The following is an 18,400-nucleotide window of genomic DNA, read 5'->3' as shown; positions in this document are numbered from 1 at the left end:
ATGATGTCATAACGGATCATGTGATCCCATAGAACGCTCTGTAGTGAAGTTCAACATTGAGTTGTTATAATACAAACTCTGAATATATTGTAATATGCTTCATTTATGGTAAAAATGTTTGTTTAATAATCTTTGAATAAATATATAGTGAACAACTTTTCAACGTCCAGATTAAGACTAATAATAATAGTCCAGACATAAAGACACGCATTCTGTATAATAAGCCATTCATACATGTGTCCGTTTTTTTATATATAAACATAAATAAATGAGAAAACGGCATAATAACAGCACACTGACGTCATGACGTTTCTCCCGCAGCTGTCGTCGCGGTGTGCCAGCAGGTGACGCTGTCAACTGACAAGTGACAGCTGACACCACTTTATGCGCATGCGCTGAGCGCGTGACTCGTTGCGGGGTAAAAGAAAAACAGTAAAACTTGGAGCAGATTTCTGCTTAGTTTTACTGCGTTAAAGTGCGATGGCTGGCACCGCGCTGAAGAGACTCATGGCAGAGTACAAACGTGAGTTAACGGAACCTTCAGCCAACGGGAGAACCGATCACATTGGCTAGCCGCTAAGCTAACAGTCCCGTGAGATCCTGTAATCCTCCCGCACCAGACTCTGTTTAAAACAGCGGATTTAGTGGTATACTTCCTAGGCGGCTGCTTCGTTTATGTATGTTGAGCCATGTTGGGGTTTCTGATGAAGCTGACCTGTAACTTCATGGTTTCCAGACCCCCAGCAGCATAACCGCGATTCCAGGACTCCTTATGTAACTTAACGTTAACGGTTGGGAGCAGCTCGTCAGCGCTCTGAGCCGGTTTCTAGTAGACCGCAGTAATGTGACGTCAACTCTTTAAATAAGAACACTTTGATACAAACACTGTAGCGGAAAGCTTTTTGTTTTGTGTTCCAAAATAAAGATGGAGCTCAAGGAGCTTCGATGCTGCGACTGCCATGTTTGTTACGGTTTGAGAGAGTGCGGGGACTAGCTAGCAATGGCTAATCTGTTAGCTAGCTACTGCTACCAAGTTGACCAGGATGATGAGCCTCCTTTTTCGAAAAGCATGGAGTCCTGTTTCAACATATTAGCTATTTAGGTTGAGCTAAAGTTGTCTGTTAGCTTGTTGTCGTTCGTAGCTGTAGCTAATTGCTGTTAGCGTGTTAGCACATTACTATAAAGTTGTACAGAAGACGTTCAGAGTGTGTGATAGATCGGACGTCACGTTGGTGTTGCAGCATGCTAACCTGAAGCTAACCGTTGTTTACATATGTTGCAGAGCTGACTCTGAACCCACCTGAGGGGATCGTTGCAGGTGAGACAGTCTGAGACACAGCTGAGAGTTTAGAATGTGTGCTTTACCTGTAAATAACATTTACATGCAACGTAATGTGTTCATACTTAACATCAACACTTTCGTGTTTGTTTCTGCAGGTCCAGCCAATGAGGAGAACTTCTTTGAATGGGAGGCTCTCATCATGTGAGTACACATGTCACTGTGGAAATAAACATGATTAAACCGAACATGCATGTAAACACGACAGCTTACTGAGTGAATGCTGACCTCGACCCTTTACTAACGATTAAGAGTCATAATAGCTGTAGCCTGGTGGATTCCCACTGCAGAACCAAACCAAATATAGAACACATTGGCCGTGGTAAACAGTGTCGTCACTGCTGTATGACGTAGCGACAGGTGCAATGTTCGCATAGCCGAGCACACTTAAACCTAGATACCTTTCAGAAAACAAGCATTTTAAAAGTCATCTGATTGTCGTCTTGCAATTGAACCCGATGAAGCATGAATTCAGACTTTCTACACATCGCATCATACTGTCCTCATTTCTGCCTCCTTTTGATCCCTCTCTATCATTAAAACTTTCACATTACTCAAGTGAAGCAACCGACACATGGCTGGATGAACGGGTCTGATGTCTCTGTGACTTCACGTTATTTCAAAGCTTGTTATTTGTAATGCTGCTGTTTCCACTCCAGTGTGTCAGCAGCATCAGGCTGCCCTTCAATTTAACCCGCAACTCATCCACAGTCCAACTGTGTGACATCACCGTCTTCATACCCAATAATTACCTGGAACAACACTAGGGTGTAGCTAACTGGCTCTCTGCTCCGTGGGCCTTGGCAACGATGACATCAGAAAAGGTGTTCTGATCATGAGCCGAACGATTCAGACATTTTGACACACGTGTTTCTGTGTCAAACCGTGAACGTGATGCAACAGCAGAATCACTCAAGACTCACAGCCAGTGAAGGACAGCGATCCAGTCATCGGTTTTCTGGAAGTAGTTAGCAACAAGAGGAGCAACATGTGACGTCTGACCATAACCACACATCTAAATTTAGGTTCCAATGCGATAATCTGCTTGGGTACCACGAAGAACCTCTAGCAGCCAATCCCAAAAATGTATACATTTAAAACATCAATGATTGAAGATGGAGAAAAAACACATTATATCAGACAATATAATATTTAGTCATCTCACCTCACCATGAACCTGAATGAAAATCAGAGTAAAACGTAGTAAATGCCGTCAATTGTAAATCAAATTTTTTACGTTGTCATGGTGACTCCCTGAGGGGTCGGGGCTTAGGGTTTAGGGGGAGGATTGGGTTCAGGCCTCCCTAAAGAACTATGAGAACCTCCTAGGAGTCCAATAACTTATAAAGGCAGCAAACTAAGAACCGTAGATCATCTTGTTAGAACTCTGAACCTATTTAACCACTACAACCCCTTCAGTGTATCCTAGACCTTAAGAAAACCCTAGTTCCTCACAAAGGGCCACAAGAACCTCAAACCATCCTTAGAACCAGGAGAGAATCACTAGATCCCAACATACCATGTTTATTGTAAAGGGTTTGTTTATTCTCCTCACAGGCTTCTAACCCAGTTCTCCACCCTGTGTTTCAGGGGTCCTCAGGATACCTGTTTTGAAGGAGGCGTGTTTCCGGCCGTCCTCAGTTTCCCGTCCGATTATCCTCTCAGTCCTCCGAAGATGAGGTTCACCTGTGACATGTTTCACCCCAACAGTAAGTCACGGGATTGATTCTCCTTCCTACAATTTTGTAGTCGCCATGGCAACAGAAACCGGCTGACGCTGCGCTTGACTGTAAACCCGTCATTTGACTTGTCGGGACGTGCCGTTAGCATGTAGTTAGCATACTGTCATTAGCGCTGTGATTAGTGGACTGCAGCCGGAGCAGTGATGTCCCAGAAGGAAGATGTTCTGAGCGGGCTCTGTGCTGATTAGAGGATGGGACACTGGCGGGTGACCCATCATCATCATCATCAGCACAGACGCCAGCATGGACCTGAGCTTCCTCCTGCTACTAAATCTTCTGATTCTCAATCAGCAAACTGCTGCAGATAACACACAAGGAAGAAAACAGTGAGAAAACAGTGAGCAGAGCTGGAGGATCATTCTGAACTTTAAACCCTGTATTTACACACGCACGCGCGCCCTTTGGTTCTACAGTAACAGCAGCTGTTACAAGCTGCAGCTGCTAAGGGCACGAAGCACCTCCATGACAGGAAGCTGATCTTAGCATGATAACACACCGCCAGATGTGACTCCAGATCCACTGATATTCTCTCTTCCTGCCTCAACGTACAGGAGCTTTAATGCCAATGTGAACATTCTCCCTGAAACTACTCAAATATATTCACAATAAATACATATATGTATTCACTTTACAATAAGTATCCTTTTTCCATATCAATACGCTGACTTTTTCAGTGTCGACGCGTCTCGACTTTCAGTTTCTCAGCTGTCAAAGTAAAAGCCTCTGGACTTTAGCATGAAGGGGACTTCTCGCCTTCCAACTTCTTCTCAACGAAGTGTTTCTGACTTCCTGCTCTGGCACAATCTACCTCCTCCCCATGTAGTCTATCCCGACGGTCGGGTGTGCATCTCCATCCTTCACGCTCCAGGAGATGATCCAATGGGCTATGAGAGCAGTGCAGAGAGGTGGAGTCCAGTCCAGAGTGTGGAGAAGATCCTGCTGTCTGTGGTCAGCATGTTGGCAGGTACAACAACACAACATCACACCTGGATCTCGACTCATGTTGACGTTTAGCTCTGATGCTTTCTCTTTTGTTTCCTCTCTCGTCTCCTCACTCGTCTGCCTTCTGCTCCCAGAGCCTAACGATGAGAGTGGGGCTAACGTGGACGCCTCCAAGATGTGGCGTGATGACCGGGAGCAGTTCTACAAGCTGGCACAGAAGGTGGTGCGGAAGTCTCTGGGTCTTTAGAGCTGAGGGACGCCGCTCTGTTTGTCGCTCACAAACACTTGCTCCCTTTTTGAAGCTGCAGCATCGCCGTGGAAACCACACACACACACACACACACTCTTTGAGCGCTGCCGACACGGACGGATCAATAAACTGATGGACGGACTTCGCTGACCTTCGGATCAATGCAGAATTTACTAAAAGTGGACAAAAGAAGAGGTCAACCGTGATTCAGTGACATCATCAGACCCAAGAGGACTTAAACCAGCACCTTCTTTATTATTATACTATTAGGTGATGCATTCAGATCACATGGCAAACACTGATGACATCTGGACTAAACCAATCACACTAATCAATAAAGATAACAAATCAACCAATGAAGTATCCAAAAGCTCCCTTCTTCTATCCTGAAGATTAAAACGAGCAACGCTTTCCAGAACTAAAAACAATTACGTCCAAAGGTGTCTTTTATTTTGAAAGTCCTGTCAGCAAGGAAGTCACTTAAGTAAATGGTAACCCTTTCACAATAAAGGTTTGTAACACATGGTAATGCCTTGTGATAGTGTCTTCAGAAACTTTAATGCATCAATCGATGGGTTGAGAATGATGCTGATGGAAGTTGGGGTTGCTGATGATGATGATGGAGGAAGAGATGGAGGAGCAAGGTGGTGGTGGTGGTGGTGATCTAGAAGCTTCTTCAGCTCCTTAGTTGGACTCCATGCACTTTATCAGGTTCAGAGAAGCTTTGGCTGCTGTGAGCTCGCTGTTAAAAATGTCTACTTCTGGTTTTAAAGTTCAAGATAACAGTTTGTCTTTTATTTTGAAAGAATAAACTGAGTGGAAATCATAACCGTCTGATCATCACTCATTTATTACTTATTGATTAGGTGGACAAAACAACCTACAGTAAAGGTACTAGTACCACAATTATAAAGACTACTGTAGGCAGTAAAGGTACTGGTACCACAATCTAAAGACTACTGTCAGCAGTAAAGGTACTAGTACAACAATCTAAAGATAACTGCAGTAAAGGTACTAGTACAACAATCTAAAGATAACTGTGCAGTAAAGGTACTAGTACAACAATCTAAAGATTACTGTGCAGTAAAGGTACTAGTACAACAATCTAAAGATTACTGTGCAGTAAAGGTACTAGTACAACAATCTAAAGATTACTGTGCAGTAAAGGTACTAGTACAACAATCTAAAGATAACTGTGCAGTAAAGGTACTAGTACAACAATCTAAAGATTACTGTGCAGTAAAGGTACTAGTACAACAATCTAAAGATTACTGTGCAGTAAAGGTACTGGTACCACAAACTAAAGACTACTGTCGGCAGTAAAGGTACTAGTACCACAATCTAAAGACTACTCTGCAGTAAAGGTACTAGTACCAGCTCAAGACGATGGGTGATGGGTTGTCATTCACATATCTGACAATAGAGGATTATGGGTAATGTACAGACATCAAAGGAGGTTTCAGTGTGTGTGTTTGTGCGTGTGAGATTACAACAGCTTCCTGTCTCAACCTGCCTTCAACAAAAACATCATCAAAGAAGAAAGACCATTAGCCAGAGAATGTGTGTGTTATCGGAAAATAAAAGGCAAATCACAAGGTAATATATATACTTGTATGTATATATATATATATATCTGTATATACAGATATATATATATACAGTTTAAATATATATAAACGTATAAATATATGAGGTTTAGCATGTCTTAGTTCTTATTAAAAGATACAACTAGTCAGATATCCAACTATATAGGTATAGTATCAGTAAACACATTAACACATTAAGAGACATTCTCTCTCTCTCTCTCTCTCTCTCTCTCTCTCTCTCTTCAGCTCCTCCCCTCTCTGGTATATTAAAATAAGGGCAAGCGAGCCTGTGGGCTGCAGGTGAGCTGTCTGTCTCCCTCCTTCTCACCTAGAGGACAGCGTCCTCACAGCGGCTGGAGCAGAAGACGGATTTTAAGAAGATGGACAAAGGTTTAGAGACCAGACAGAACTGAATCATTTGAAGAGTTTTTTTACTGGACTCCTTTTGTTATCATTCTGTACTTTGTGGACAGAAGGACAACTCAGAGACCAAACGAGTAGCAGAGGAAGGGACGACCTCCACTGGGCCGCTAGCTGATCCAGGGCCAGCTGGATGGACTGTGACCTTTGACCCTTTCACCAGGTTTGATTTTCTATTTGAATAAAAGGAGCTTCAGAGAAAATAAGTTTGATGGTTTCAGATGAAATATCTTTTAATTATTTGATCATTCATTATTATAAAGATCTTCTGAAGATTCAAAGACCTCTTGCAAATAGAAGAATACTTTGTGTCGGAAGTGTGTCCTCAATCACCATAAAAACCATCAGCTCCTTCAGATCATATTTTATACTTTAAATATGTTTTATTTATTATCATTTATTTTCAAAAGTATTCCAAGGTTGGACACACTTTCTCATTCAATTTAATGTGTCGAAACGTTTGACTGGTACTGTATATTGATATATATGTACACATGTATACTGAAATAAATACATAAATAAACATAGTAGTGATTATATACATATAGAATTTCACAGTATGCTAGAAAAAAAAACATTTTAATACCAAACAGAAACAACGGTGCTGAAGAGGGAAATATTCTCTTTTACATTCAATCAGCTGCATTTGAATTCAACAACAAGGTAAAATAACTAAAACATTTTGAATAACTGACTCAACGTTTTCATGAACGTCTGAGGAGTAGTTTAAAAAACATGAAACATCAATGATGTAACAGGAATACATAACAGTTCTACTTGAGAAGGCTTTTAGTGACTCAAAGAGCCCCCCCCCTCCCAAAGCATGCACAGTGGCCCCCTCCTCCTGCAGCTCCTCTCAGCTGCAGCCAGAGCAGACAAACCAAACCAAGTCTCAGCTGGACTTCAGGTCTTGCAGGCTCAATCTGGTGTTTTTGTAGGTATAATATTTATATCAGTTAAGTTAAGAAACTGTTGAATTTAGCACCTAATCTTTTTTTGAAGCGAAAAGCATGAGAACGATCATCGTACTCCATCTTAATGTCCCAACATTCAATAATCCTTGAAGAAAAGGAATCCTCCGCTTCTCAGCTTCCTGATGAGGAGCACCTCTTCTTCGCAGTTCTCTGTGTCTTTAAGGGTTCAAAAGTCTTTAACGGTTTAATGTGCATCAAATGACATGTCACAAACCATTATAATAATAATAATAATGTTCATAATCTGTTTCACAGACGTTTGAATAAACTGCTGAACAGAAGATCAGAACCTGCGTACTCCGACTGGATCCAGTCCAGCTGTAAAATGGCATTGGGCGGCGCAAGACCAGAGGGAGAGCAGTGAGGGGGAATCAAGACTGCGTGGTTGGTGTGATGTTAGCGCGTCGCTCCCTGCTGCTCACCTGGGTGATGCTCACCACTGGAGTCCAAAGCTGGAGACCCTGTACTGGTAGGAGGACGCTAGCTTAACTTAGCACAGACACTGGAAACAGTGGGAAAATATTAGCTCAACAGAAGTCCGAAAACAGGACTAGGCGGACTTTCAACTTTCAACGTTCCATGAAAATATGATTTCACCAAAATGGAGGAGGAGTTTTGCTGGCAAAAATGATTTAAAATGAGACCATTATATGTGTTTAGCCTAATCTAGGATGAAGACCAGAGGGCAGAAGAGCCCTGCTACAATAAAAAGAGGGAAAGAAATTTAGTCTTATTTAGTCATCAACCCATGCTGTTGCCTTCACTTGACTCAAGGGGGGTTCAAAAGGTGGAAGCAAAGTCAGAGCTAACGCTAAAATGCCTCTAGGAGCTAAAGCATAGCTAATACGACCTAGAAGATAACTAATAAGACCAGAACTATGAAAAAGTTCAGCAACTGAAAGAAAGTGACGGCCTGTCTCTTCCCTCCTCCATTGATTGATTGTTTTTCCTCTTACTAAACCCCTGGTATGAACAACGTGTACAGTATATGTGGTTGCCGTGTTTCATGTGATACAGACGACTTTGAGCGGCTTTGTGCTTTGTTGAAATGTGAGATCAGTTTCTGTGGATGTCGCCCCCTCCCTCCATTCATCCTCCATTCATCCTCTATTCATCCTCCATTCATCCTCCATTGATCTCTCTGCAACAGCAGAACACACAGACAGCCTCACAGGAGCTTAAAGGGGAATTCCAGCTAAAAACCTAACTCCCTTTGCATCTCTTTCATTTAATTTCTGACACCATTCACATTTACTGATATTTTACATGACCTTGAGGCTGAAGGTCTTGTTCCGCTGGGTAGACATAGTTTACTATTTTCTGTAAATGTACATAGTGTTTGTATAAATATCTTTGTCCTCCTCAGACCTGCTGCCTCTCGACCTGTTGGCCAGATCCCTACCGCACCCAGGACACGCCTCGCCTCCACAGGTAGGCAAGTTGTGGGGAGAGAGAGATGGAAAGAAGAGGGATGAATCACTGCTGGATGAACAAATAATCAGTGAATTGACCATCAGTTGCAGATGGTTCAGTCCAAAGGGTCCAGAGGCCTCAGATTGGTCGGCACTGTGGCAACAACGCTGACTTTTCCCGCCTCTCAAATATTCAACAACTGCGACTATTTCCCTGCTGAGTTCTCATTGGTCGCCACCTTCAAGATACAGAGACTGAGACCAAAGGTGAATAGAATGGCGTGGAACTCGGTCCGGTTGGCTCTGGTTTACTTTGGTTTTACAAAGCCCCCCTCTCTGTTTCCAGAGGAATGAGTACATCTTCTCCATTGTGGAAGAGGCATCTGATTCCCTGTTGCTGGGCCTGCGGGTCTCAGGGAACCGCCTTGATTTCCTGCCTGCGGCCCTTGGTGTCGGTAGGCGGAGCCAACTGAGCTTCAAGGATGTTGGACTTGACGACAACCGCTGGCACACGGTGGTGCTAGCCGTCACCGGACTCTACGCCACGCTGACCGTCGACTGTGGACTTTCTCTTGAGCTGTGAGTAGCTGTCAGACCACTTGAGACTGGTTCAGCCCGGTCCAGCTTAGTCCACTTCAGACTGGTCAAGTCATACTGGTTTGGTCTAGTTGAGCTTGGTTGGTTTATTTTGGTTAGGTTCAGTTAATTTCAGTCTGATTCAGTTCAGGGCAGTTTCATGTGGTTCTGTTAGCTTTATACTGGTCCACCTTTGTTAACGAAGCCGGATTCAGTCCAGCTCGGCCTGGTTTACTTTAGTTAGTCTGTCTTAGCTTGCTTTTAACTTTGGTTCAGTTTGGTTAATTATATTCAAGTAAATACAATCAACAGCATATCCCAGGTCTCTGCCAGAAGAGTACACCAGCACACAGACCAGTTGAGACCAGTAGAAAGGAATCTAACGGGTTTCCTGTATTTCAGTAAACAGGTCCAGCCGTTCCCCAGCGCTTTAAGCACCAGAGGGTCCAGCTTCTTCATCGGCAGCAGAAGGAGTTTGAGAGGACGCTTCACTGTGAGTCGGAATATAGGAACGGGACTTCAGAGGGTCCTTCGTGCTCCAAACCTGAGAGATGCGCAAAATTCCAGAAGCTTTACGATTTGTGTGGTCAACGTTAGCATCAAACATCGGGTTGGATTAGTTTATGTATTGTGTGGTCAACGTTAGCATCAAACATCGGGTTGGATTAGTTTATGTATTGTGTGGTCAACGTTAGCATCAAACATCGGGTTGGATTAGTTTATGTATTGTGTGGTCAACGTTAGCATCAAACATCGGGTTGGATTAGTTTATGTATTGTGTGGTCAACGTTAGCATCAAACATCGGGTTGGATTAGTTTATGTATTGTGTGGTCAACGTTAGCATCAAACATCGGGTTGGATTAGTTTATGTATTGTGTGGTCAACATTAGCATCAAACATCGGGTTGGATTAGTTTAAGTATTGTGTGGTCAACGTTAGCATCAAACATTGGGTTGGATTAGTTTATGTATTGTGTGGTCAACGTTAGCATCAAACATCGGGTTGGATTAGTTTATGTATTGTGTGGTCAACGTTAGCATCAAACATCGGGTTGGATTAGTTTATGTATTGTGTGGTCAAAGTTAGCATCAAACATCGGGTTGGATTAGTTTATGTATTGTGTGGTCAACGTTAGCATCAAACATCGGGTTGGATTAGTTTATGTATTGTGTGGTCAACGTTAGCATCAAACATCGGGTTGGATTAGTTTATGTATTGTGTGGTCAACATTAGCATCAAACATCGGGTTGGATTAGTTTAAGTATTGTGTGGTCAACGTTAGCATCAAACATTGGGTTGGATTAGTTTATGTATTGTGTGGTCAACGTTAGCATCAAACATCGGGTTGGATTAGTTTATGTATTGTGTGGTCAACGTTAGCATCAAACATCGGGTTGGATTAGTTTATGTATTGTGTGGTCAAAGTTAGCATCAAACATCGGGTTGGATTAGTTTATGTATTGTGTGGTCAACGTTAGCATCAAACATTGTGTGTGAATAGTTTAGGTGTTGTGTTCATCAACGTATAAAACATTGAATCTGATTTGTTTAAATATTGTGTGCTTGATGTTTATATCATACATCGGGTCCGATTAGCTAACATGTGTTAATGTAAAGTTAGCATCAACCGTTACCCGATAAAACATACTCACTTTCTGTTTTCAGGGTCTTCTTCGTCAGCTAGTTCTGCTTCCTGGTTCAGACGCCACGCCCAGACTGTGCCCGACCTCTGACCCCAGCCTAGCTGAGCTGTCCATCCCCCCGGTCCTAAAGTCTCCCGCATTGCAGCCTGAGCAGCACGGCCCAGTATACCCATACGGTGAGGAGGGGGCTGTCTCAAAATGACCTCTGTGGCTCGTTGATCTTTAAACAGCTAGTGAGACACCACAGACACAATTTGTTTCTTTTTGATGTGAAGGAGGCTTACAGCTAGCCGCAGTTTTCTGCCACATCAGACAGACTTTTTCTTTTGTTGCTTTTGTTTAGATTGTGACAAACAGAAGATTGTTTTGGGGCGTTTTGTGATTGTCTTTTTTTGCCTCACAGACCAGTTTCATTGTTCTGTCTTCTTGTTGTCTTGATGGTGTGGCGGATAAACACGAGTGGACATGCACGTGTGTCAAGAGGAACAAGTTTGTAATTGGGAGAGAATACGGCCGTTTTTATCGTTGGCTCACGTAATGGTACCAGTCCGCGGCCCGGTGGGGGACTCGTCTAGGTTGAATCACAGCCAGTAAGGGAACTTTTTCTATCCTTTGAACTAAAAGGCTTTGAACAGGCTTTCATAAGCCATTTAGTCCATGGTAAACATGTCTGAATACAACAAAAAACTTCAGTCACCTGAAGAAAGTACTTCTTCTCGCCCTTCCTCAAATCTCTAAAACGTGAACGAACAGACACTTATATGTTCAGCCTGGATCCAGAAACCTGGGTCAGAACCAGTGGACGGCTTCACCTAAGCGACCTCTGACTGTAAGTGGTTTAAGTTGTGACGGGATCAGGGATTCAGTAACCCGAGCTCCCGGACATCTGATGCAATCGAAGAGCTTCTTCCTGTGTGTGTGTGTGTGTGTGTGCATGTGTGTGTGTGTGTGTGCGAGTGTGTGATCGACAGCAGGTGTCTGCCCTACTGTTTGATGTGGCTTTCCAACATAACAGGTACTGACTACCTTGTACAGGTGTGTTCTTGTTGCTGTTACAGTCAATTGACTTTGGAAATTTCACTGCAGTCTCAGATGTTTCAGGCGATCAGATTCATCTCTCTGTGTCCAGTGCAGATCACATGGTTAGCCAAGCTTAGCACAAAGACCGGAAGGCAAGAGGAACACAATATCCTCCCCGCTAATGCTTTGTCCATCCATAGCACTGATTGGCAGCCCCCACGTTTCTGAAAGCTTAATGTGAATATTGTGTCACAGTGAGGAAACTGATATCGAGCTGAAACATGAAGGGAGACGGGTTTCTTTGAATGTTTGTTGAGGTATAGCTTGAGCAGCCTTAGGCTCAGAGACTGAACCCTCTGCAACTCAGTTTAAATAAGCCTAAATCAGGTAGTCTTTTCTGTGTTTGATTTATGTACGGTGAGTGATCACCTGACTGGAAATCTCAGGTGATGTCGTGCTAGCTAGTTGAGGCTAAAGCTAACAGGTTTAAAGAGCATGATACCATGCTAACAGACTGAGGCTAAAGCTAACAGGTCAGAGATGGTGCAGCCAGGAGGTGCCACCAGCCTCCTTGTACCTTGAGAACAGGTCATGTCTAAATAGCTCAGGGCTGTGTATCTTTGGAGATCTTCTCCCTGCAGGTGGTTAATGTGTAATGATGATACATCAGTCTTCTCATGATGAAGACGTGCGGTTGGAGGAGTGACGAGGACCTTCATTACCTTCACATCTGTCTGTCAGCCTCTCACTCAAATACGGTTACTGATAAAGTCGGAAGGTAAAATGACGAATGATAAAAAGTTTGTGGTTCTGTGTCACTGAAGGTTCGTTCCAGAGTAAAAAAGCTTTTGTACCCTAAAGCTTGGAGTGGTGAATGGATATCAGGCATAATGATGATAAACCACATTGATAATAGGTGTTGTTGTCATGCTTTAGAGGCGGAGGCCAGAGTGACTGGGGGTGAGCCTCCTCCATGCTCTGGAGCAGAAGAGGGTCAGCTGTGGTTCAACGCTCAGAAGAAAGGCCTCTTCATCTGTGAGGGGCTCTCATGGAGGACTCTGCTGCAGCGTGAGTCTCCACGTCTACCACAGGTTTAGGTTCATGATGATGATACAGATTTATGGGGAAGAAAAAGAGCCATACCACAATATAGTTTTTGTTTTTACAACTTACAATAAGTGCATTTCAACCATAGAGATAGAAACTCAGAAGAACAAGAAAGTGCAATTTCATCAAAATAAACCGATTTACAACTTGTTATAGATAAGAGCCATTATAAGTACAATTTAAGTGCTACAGTTTGTTAGTGTTGTAGTTGAGGTATAGTCTGAAGAGGTGTGTCTTTAGATGCGTCTACAATGAGGCCTCTGGGTAACACACAAAATAGTAGAAAGGACTCCACAGTCTCCATGGGTTAAGAAGTAACCTGCAGATATCCAGCAAATGTGTAGAAAACCAGTGAAGTTTTGCTTACTGCTTTTAATTATTCTATCTCCTCCACTGTATTACTCGTCTGCAGATCAGCAACGTCTGGACTACGTGGAGGACCACCAGGATCTGTACACTAGCTCAGAGACCTTTGATGTGGAGGTCTTCTCCATCCCGTCTGAAGGTCTGTTCCTGGCTGCAGCCAACAGGTACTGATCTACAAACAGGAAGTGTGTGTCTGACCTGGTGAAGGTCTAGAGGACATGGGGGACTAACCTTCTCCTCCCTTAGGGACTCTCGTCCCGGTTCCGGTATCTACAAATGGAGGAATGGGTCCTTCCAGCTCTACCAGAACATCAGCACTCAGGAGGCTCGAGCCTGGAAACACTTCACCGTCGGAGAGCAGGTGAAAGCTGATTCAAATAAATTCTCTTCTACTAACCAGACTTCTTCCTCTTATCGTTACGGCTGTTTGATCTCTAGCCGTGTGACCTTTGACATATAGTTGGTATTTAAGTTCTCCGTAGAAATTATTTCCTATAGATTATTCTTAACTCTCTAACCCCGTATTTATTGTCATCAGTTTTTCCTGGTGGTGGCGAACTCCGGGGAGGCGGAGCCTGAGCTGTCGGTCATCTACCGGTGGAACAAGCGGCGGCGGCGTTTCCTCCGTCACCAGACTCTGGAGACTCATGCCGCTCTGGACTGGGAGGCCTTCCACATCGACGACCACAGCTTCCTGGTGGTGGCCAATCACAGACGAGGTAAACCCCCCAATAATCCACCTCTCTGACAGTAGATCGATAAGTGTTTCACCAACCAGAATAATCAACGGATCAAATGGGAGGCGTCTTCAGCTGAAGAAGAAAGAGGATCAAAAGCTCCGGAGCGGCTACTAAAGGGTCTGATGAGAAGGAAGACTTCAGAGGGTCCACGGCTCGCATCTCCTCATTAACATCAAACACTCCTCCACCTGCACTGTGGTGTGTGTGTGTGTGTGTGTGTGTGTGTGTGTGTGTGCGTCCTGTAAAGATAAAACACTCATTGATCTGAGCTGAAAGGACGGAAATATTGTTTATGATGAGATCCATCTGAAAGAAAACATAGAAAGAAAGAAAGTCAGCTAATGCAGGTGTACTGTGGTTAGACACACACACACACACACACACACACACACACACACACACACACACACACACACACACACACACACACACACACACACACACGTTTAAAGAAACAGTCCAATGTGTCACCTCAAGCTTCAAATAAAAAATAAAACAAAATATGTAAAACAAATGATACAATAATGTTAAAAAAAAGTAGTAATATGATTCCAAAGTGTCTGTGTCCTCAGCCAGAGACTCAAATCACAACATCCAGAGTGTGATCTACAGGTGGGACGCAGAGACAAAGGTAACAAACACGCCTAAACACACTATGTCCTCACAAACTCACTCTGTCCTCATTAACACGGTCTCTTCTGATCCAACGTCCCTCCTCTGTCCTCTCATCCTTTGTCCTCTTTCATCCCATCTCCCTGTAGATGTTCAAAGTGAACCAGACTCTGTCCACCTCTGGAGCTTATGACTGGGAGTTCTTCTCTGTGGGGCCGTATCACTTCCTGGTTGTCGCCAACACCTTCGATGGTCAGACCACCTCGGTCAGCTCCACTGTCTACGTCTGGCTGGACGGCTACTTCCAGACCTTCCAGAGCATCCCGGTGAGTCTCCACCTGTACAGGTGAGTCTCTACCTACAGAGGTGAGTCTCTTCTTGAATGAAAAGCAGCTCATTAAAATATACATATGTGAAAATGTCTTACTATTTTTCCTGCTCAGTTAGTTCATGAAGCTCCGATTAAAATGGAAAAGAAACCCTCCAATTAAAACACAGGAACCAGGGGGGTGTAATTAATGTGTGCATGTGTGTGTTTGAGGGGGTTTCCAGTAGTCTGTTTGGACTGGTCCGTTCAGGGCGGATCGTCTCACTGAAGACTTTGATTAGATTTTTTTAAAACCACAAAAAAAACGTTAAAGCTTCATGAATCTTTAATTCCTCTTCTGACAGAAAGGTCCTCAGAAGCATTAAAGCTGCTCACGTCTTGTGTAATAGACCCTCAAATAGGCCTCAGGTGACGTGGAAGCCCTGCGGGCCCCCTCTAGAGGCCGCAAGATAAAAGCAGACCACATTAAGAAATCTAAATGAAATATACATTTGATCCTCTCCTACAGACGGTTGGAGCGACAGACTGGGAAACCTTTCAGATCGACGGACGCTTCTTTCTCGCCGTCGCCAATAGCCAGAAGGTCTCCAACCGCGGGCCGAACCTCTACAGCCTCAACTCCACCGTGTACGAGCTGAACCGCCTCACCCAGACCTTCATACGCTTCCAGGACATCCTCACACACAGGTACCAACAACGGCAGCATAGAGACCAACAACGACACCATAGAGACCAACGACAACACCAACAACGACACCATAGAGACCAACAACGCCACCAACAACGACACCATAGAGACCAACAACGACACCAACAACGACACCATAGAGACCAACAACGACACCAACAACGACACCATAGAGACCAACAATGACACCAACAATGACACCATAGAGACCAACGACAACACCAACAACGACACCATAGAGACCAACAACGACACCAACAACGACACCATAGAGACCAACAATGACACCAACAATGACACCATATAGACCAACGACAGGTCAAAATAAAATATAAAAACATTTTGCAGGCTGGTTTTCCTGGTTCCGTGCAATAGCCGTCTGCAAAAACATTATAGTGACCAAAAATAACACTATAGAAAACAACACCAACAACATCATTCTGGTGGTGTTACTCTGGTGGTGTTACTCTGGTGGTGTTACTCTGATGGTGTTACTTTGGTGGTGTTGCGCGCAGTGCTGTGGACTGGGAGTTCTTCACTATCGGAGAGGAAAAGTTCTTGGTTGTGGCCAACTCTCATGACGGAAACTCCTACTCTCTGAATAGTGTTGTCTACAGGTGCGTACTTCCTGTTTTGGGGGTTTGTTGTCTTTTGTTTGTGTTTGTTGATTTTTGTTGGGGTTTGTTGATGCTCATTGGTTTCATTTAGTCTCTTTTGGAGTCTCTTTGTGTGTAATGGAGTTACACTGCCCGTATGCTGGTCATAACGTTTTGTGTTTGCAGATGGCAGGGCTACGAGGGCTTTGTCCCGGTCCACAGTCTGCCAACGTTTGGCTGCAGAGACTGGGAATACTTTAGCATCGATGAAGGCTCCTTTCTTGTGTACTCCAGCGCCACCTCCAGGCTCAGCAAGGTCTTCAAACTCAGGACCTACTGAAAGAACCCCCCCCCCCCCCTTCCCCTCTAGTTTCAGACTTAAAAACACTCCGAAACATCTGCATGAGTCTCAAGACTTGATATGAAGCACTTTTCTCAAATAGATTATTTATAATAAATAGTTTTATACACATATAAACTTGGTACATGGACAGCTAAAGATAACTAGTCAGGCAGCTTAGATGCTAACTGAACGCCTAGTTCAGTCTTACTGGAATACCTGTTTGTATGGTGACTTCCTGTCTGATTGAGTTTCAATACTACATCGAGGCTATGGAAGCCGCTTCCATTTTAGATTCTCCCGACCAATCACAGCTCAGCTTTGTGACACCGTTTTGCTATTGGTCAACGCAATGAATTCTGTTGTCTGAAATTATATTTGTCAAACCTGTAGTTTTACTGTAATTGTATTTTGGTTTTAGATGAAAATGACTGATAAGCTATTATGGAAATGTTAATTCAAGCTGCCTCAGATGTTTCTGATTTATTTAATTGCAATACTGTTTCTTATACACACAGGTCAATGGTTCAAACTGGGTATTAATCTTAATATTACTTTATGTTGAGCGTTCTGCTGCTGTCTTTTTTGTTATTAAATGTATCACTAGAGACAATGTTGGACCCTTAGGTGTCTTTTTAAATGTCATAATGTAGCGAATATATGACGTGTTGTGTTTGCTTGTAAATACCAGATAGCTGCAGTACACAATAATAATAGAAATAATATATTATTTTCATGATAAATAACATGTTGTCTGTGACAGAACAGATTACAGATTAGTAATTATAAAACGGTTTATATCTTCATGTGATAATACATTATCTGATGTTGTGATTTCCGACTGGTTTGATTTCTGATTCACCCATATTTTTAACATTCATACATTACAATAAAACAAAAGAATACAACTTTCCCGTCAAGATTTAACAATGAGTTTATCAACCATATTGGTATATATACACTAAATGACATCACTGTGACAAGATACATATTTAGAAAAAACACATCAGTAATATATGAATGAATAAATGTCTGTTGAACTTATGTTTATGTTGCTTTGGATATTAGTGTCAGGTTTTATTTTCATAATGAATATAATTTGAAACGTTTTGTTTAGTCAATCTGCAAAGTTGTTTATTTTTGTATTTCATTCATATATTTGACTTTATTTGGCATGAAAACTATACAGTTGGTTGATACAGTACATTTTTTCTTAATAAGGTTTATAATTTAATTCAAGTCAACTTGATTTCCCTGTATATCATTGTTTTCTTCATAATGAGATAAAGATGGGTGTTTGAACAACGTGTCGCTGATGAGCGATTGAACCGGGAAGTCTGAATGTGTGAATATCTGTAAACGTTCTAGGGACACTTTCACCCACTCGGTCCACACATCATAACCAACAGGGAGGGACAGCGACGTCTGACGTGCAGTCCCAGATCAATCTAATGTATTGGGAGATAAAATACATTCCTGAAGAGAGTTCCCTTTTCATTGAACCAGTGCAGCCAATTCCTCAACGAGGGAAGACGCTGCAGAATCAGTGGCGCCTGGACGTGACGTTTGTCTCCTCTGTGCTCGGACTGCAGCCGGACTGCTGCAAGCCGCGAGGTTTCTGTGAGACTCGCTGAGGACAGAAACTGAACAAAATAATACGTTTTATTTATATTGCGCTTTACATGTGAGGACACATCTCAAAGTGCATTACACGAGCA

At 43.1% G+C, this 18,400-nt stretch overlaps 2 protein-coding genes across 2 annotated transcripts; both read left to right on the top strand.

Moving 5' to 3' along the window:
• Positions 1 to 370: 370 nt before the first annotated feature.
• On the top strand, positions 371 to 4,802 carry ube2g2 (ubiquitin-conjugating enzyme E2G 2 (UBC7 homolog, yeast)). Its single transcript, XM_037489027.2, has 6 exons — positions 371 to 523; positions 1,283 to 1,318; positions 1,438 to 1,483; positions 2,930 to 3,048; positions 3,905 to 4,045; positions 4,158 to 4,802. The coding sequence occupies exons 1-6, from the start codon at positions 481 to 483 to the stop codon at positions 4,268 to 4,270; spliced, it is 498 nt and encodes a 165-aa protein (XP_037344924.1). The 5' UTR covers positions 371 to 480; the 3' UTR covers positions 4,271 to 4,802.
• Positions 4,803 to 7,629: 2,827 nt separating this feature from the next.
• LOC119228972 (thrombospondin-type laminin G domain and EAR repeat-containing protein-like) lies at positions 7,630 to 17,200 on the top strand. Its single transcript, XM_037489025.2, has 15 exons — positions 7,630 to 7,722; positions 8,620 to 8,684; positions 8,771 to 8,932; positions 9,012 to 9,244; positions 9,644 to 9,734; positions 10,908 to 11,061; positions 12,842 to 12,973; positions 13,425 to 13,542; positions 13,625 to 13,739; positions 13,917 to 14,097; positions 14,691 to 14,749; positions 14,880 to 15,056; positions 15,567 to 15,745; positions 16,262 to 16,363; positions 16,529 to 17,200. The coding sequence occupies exons 1-15, from the start codon at positions 7,647 to 7,649 to the stop codon at positions 16,680 to 16,682; spliced, it is 1,998 nt and encodes a 665-aa protein (XP_037344922.2). The 5' UTR covers positions 7,630 to 7,646; the 3' UTR covers positions 16,683 to 17,200.
• The last annotated feature ends 1,200 nt before the right edge of the window (positions 17,201 to 18,400 follow it).

This window comes from Pungitius pungitius, chromosome 10 (assembly GCF_949316345.1).
Source record: "Pungitius pungitius chromosome 10, fPunPun2.1, whole genome shotgun sequence".
Classification (NCBI taxonomy): Eukaryota; Metazoa; Chordata; class Actinopteri; order Perciformes; family Gasterosteidae; genus Pungitius; species Pungitius pungitius.
Note: the sequence above shows the minus strand (reverse complement) of the source record. Positions and strands in the feature narration are given on the sequence as shown.

What these genes read in the sequence shown, in the direction of transcription:
- LOC119228972 (XM_037489025.2), top strand. Translation starts at nt 7,647, where the DNA reads ATGTTAGCGCGTCGCTCCCTGCTGCTCACCTGGGTGATGCTCACCACT. An exon ending in CGGCCCAGTATACCCATACG is followed by an intron (nt 11,062 to 12,841) that starts GTGAGGAGGGGG and finishes GTCATGCTTTAG; the next exon opens with AGGCGGAGGCCAGAGTGACT. An exon ending in GGTGGCCAATCACAGACGAG is followed by an intron (nt 14,098 to 14,690) that starts GTAAACCCCCCA and finishes CTGTGTCCTCAG; the next exon opens with CCAGAGACTCAAATCACAAC.
- ube2g2 (XM_037489027.2), top strand. Translation starts at nt 481, where the DNA reads ATGGCTGGCACCGCGCTGAAGAGACTCATGGCAGAGTACAAAC. An exon ending in ACCTGAGGGGATCGTTGCAG is followed by an intron (nt 1,319 to 1,437) that starts GTGAGACAGTCT and finishes TTGTTTCTGCAG; the next exon opens with GTCCAGCCAATGAGGAGAAC. An exon ending in TGTGGTCAGCATGTTGGCAG is followed by an intron (nt 4,046 to 4,157) that starts GTACAACAACAC and finishes TTCTGCTCCCAG; the next exon opens with AGCCTAACGATGAGAGTGGG.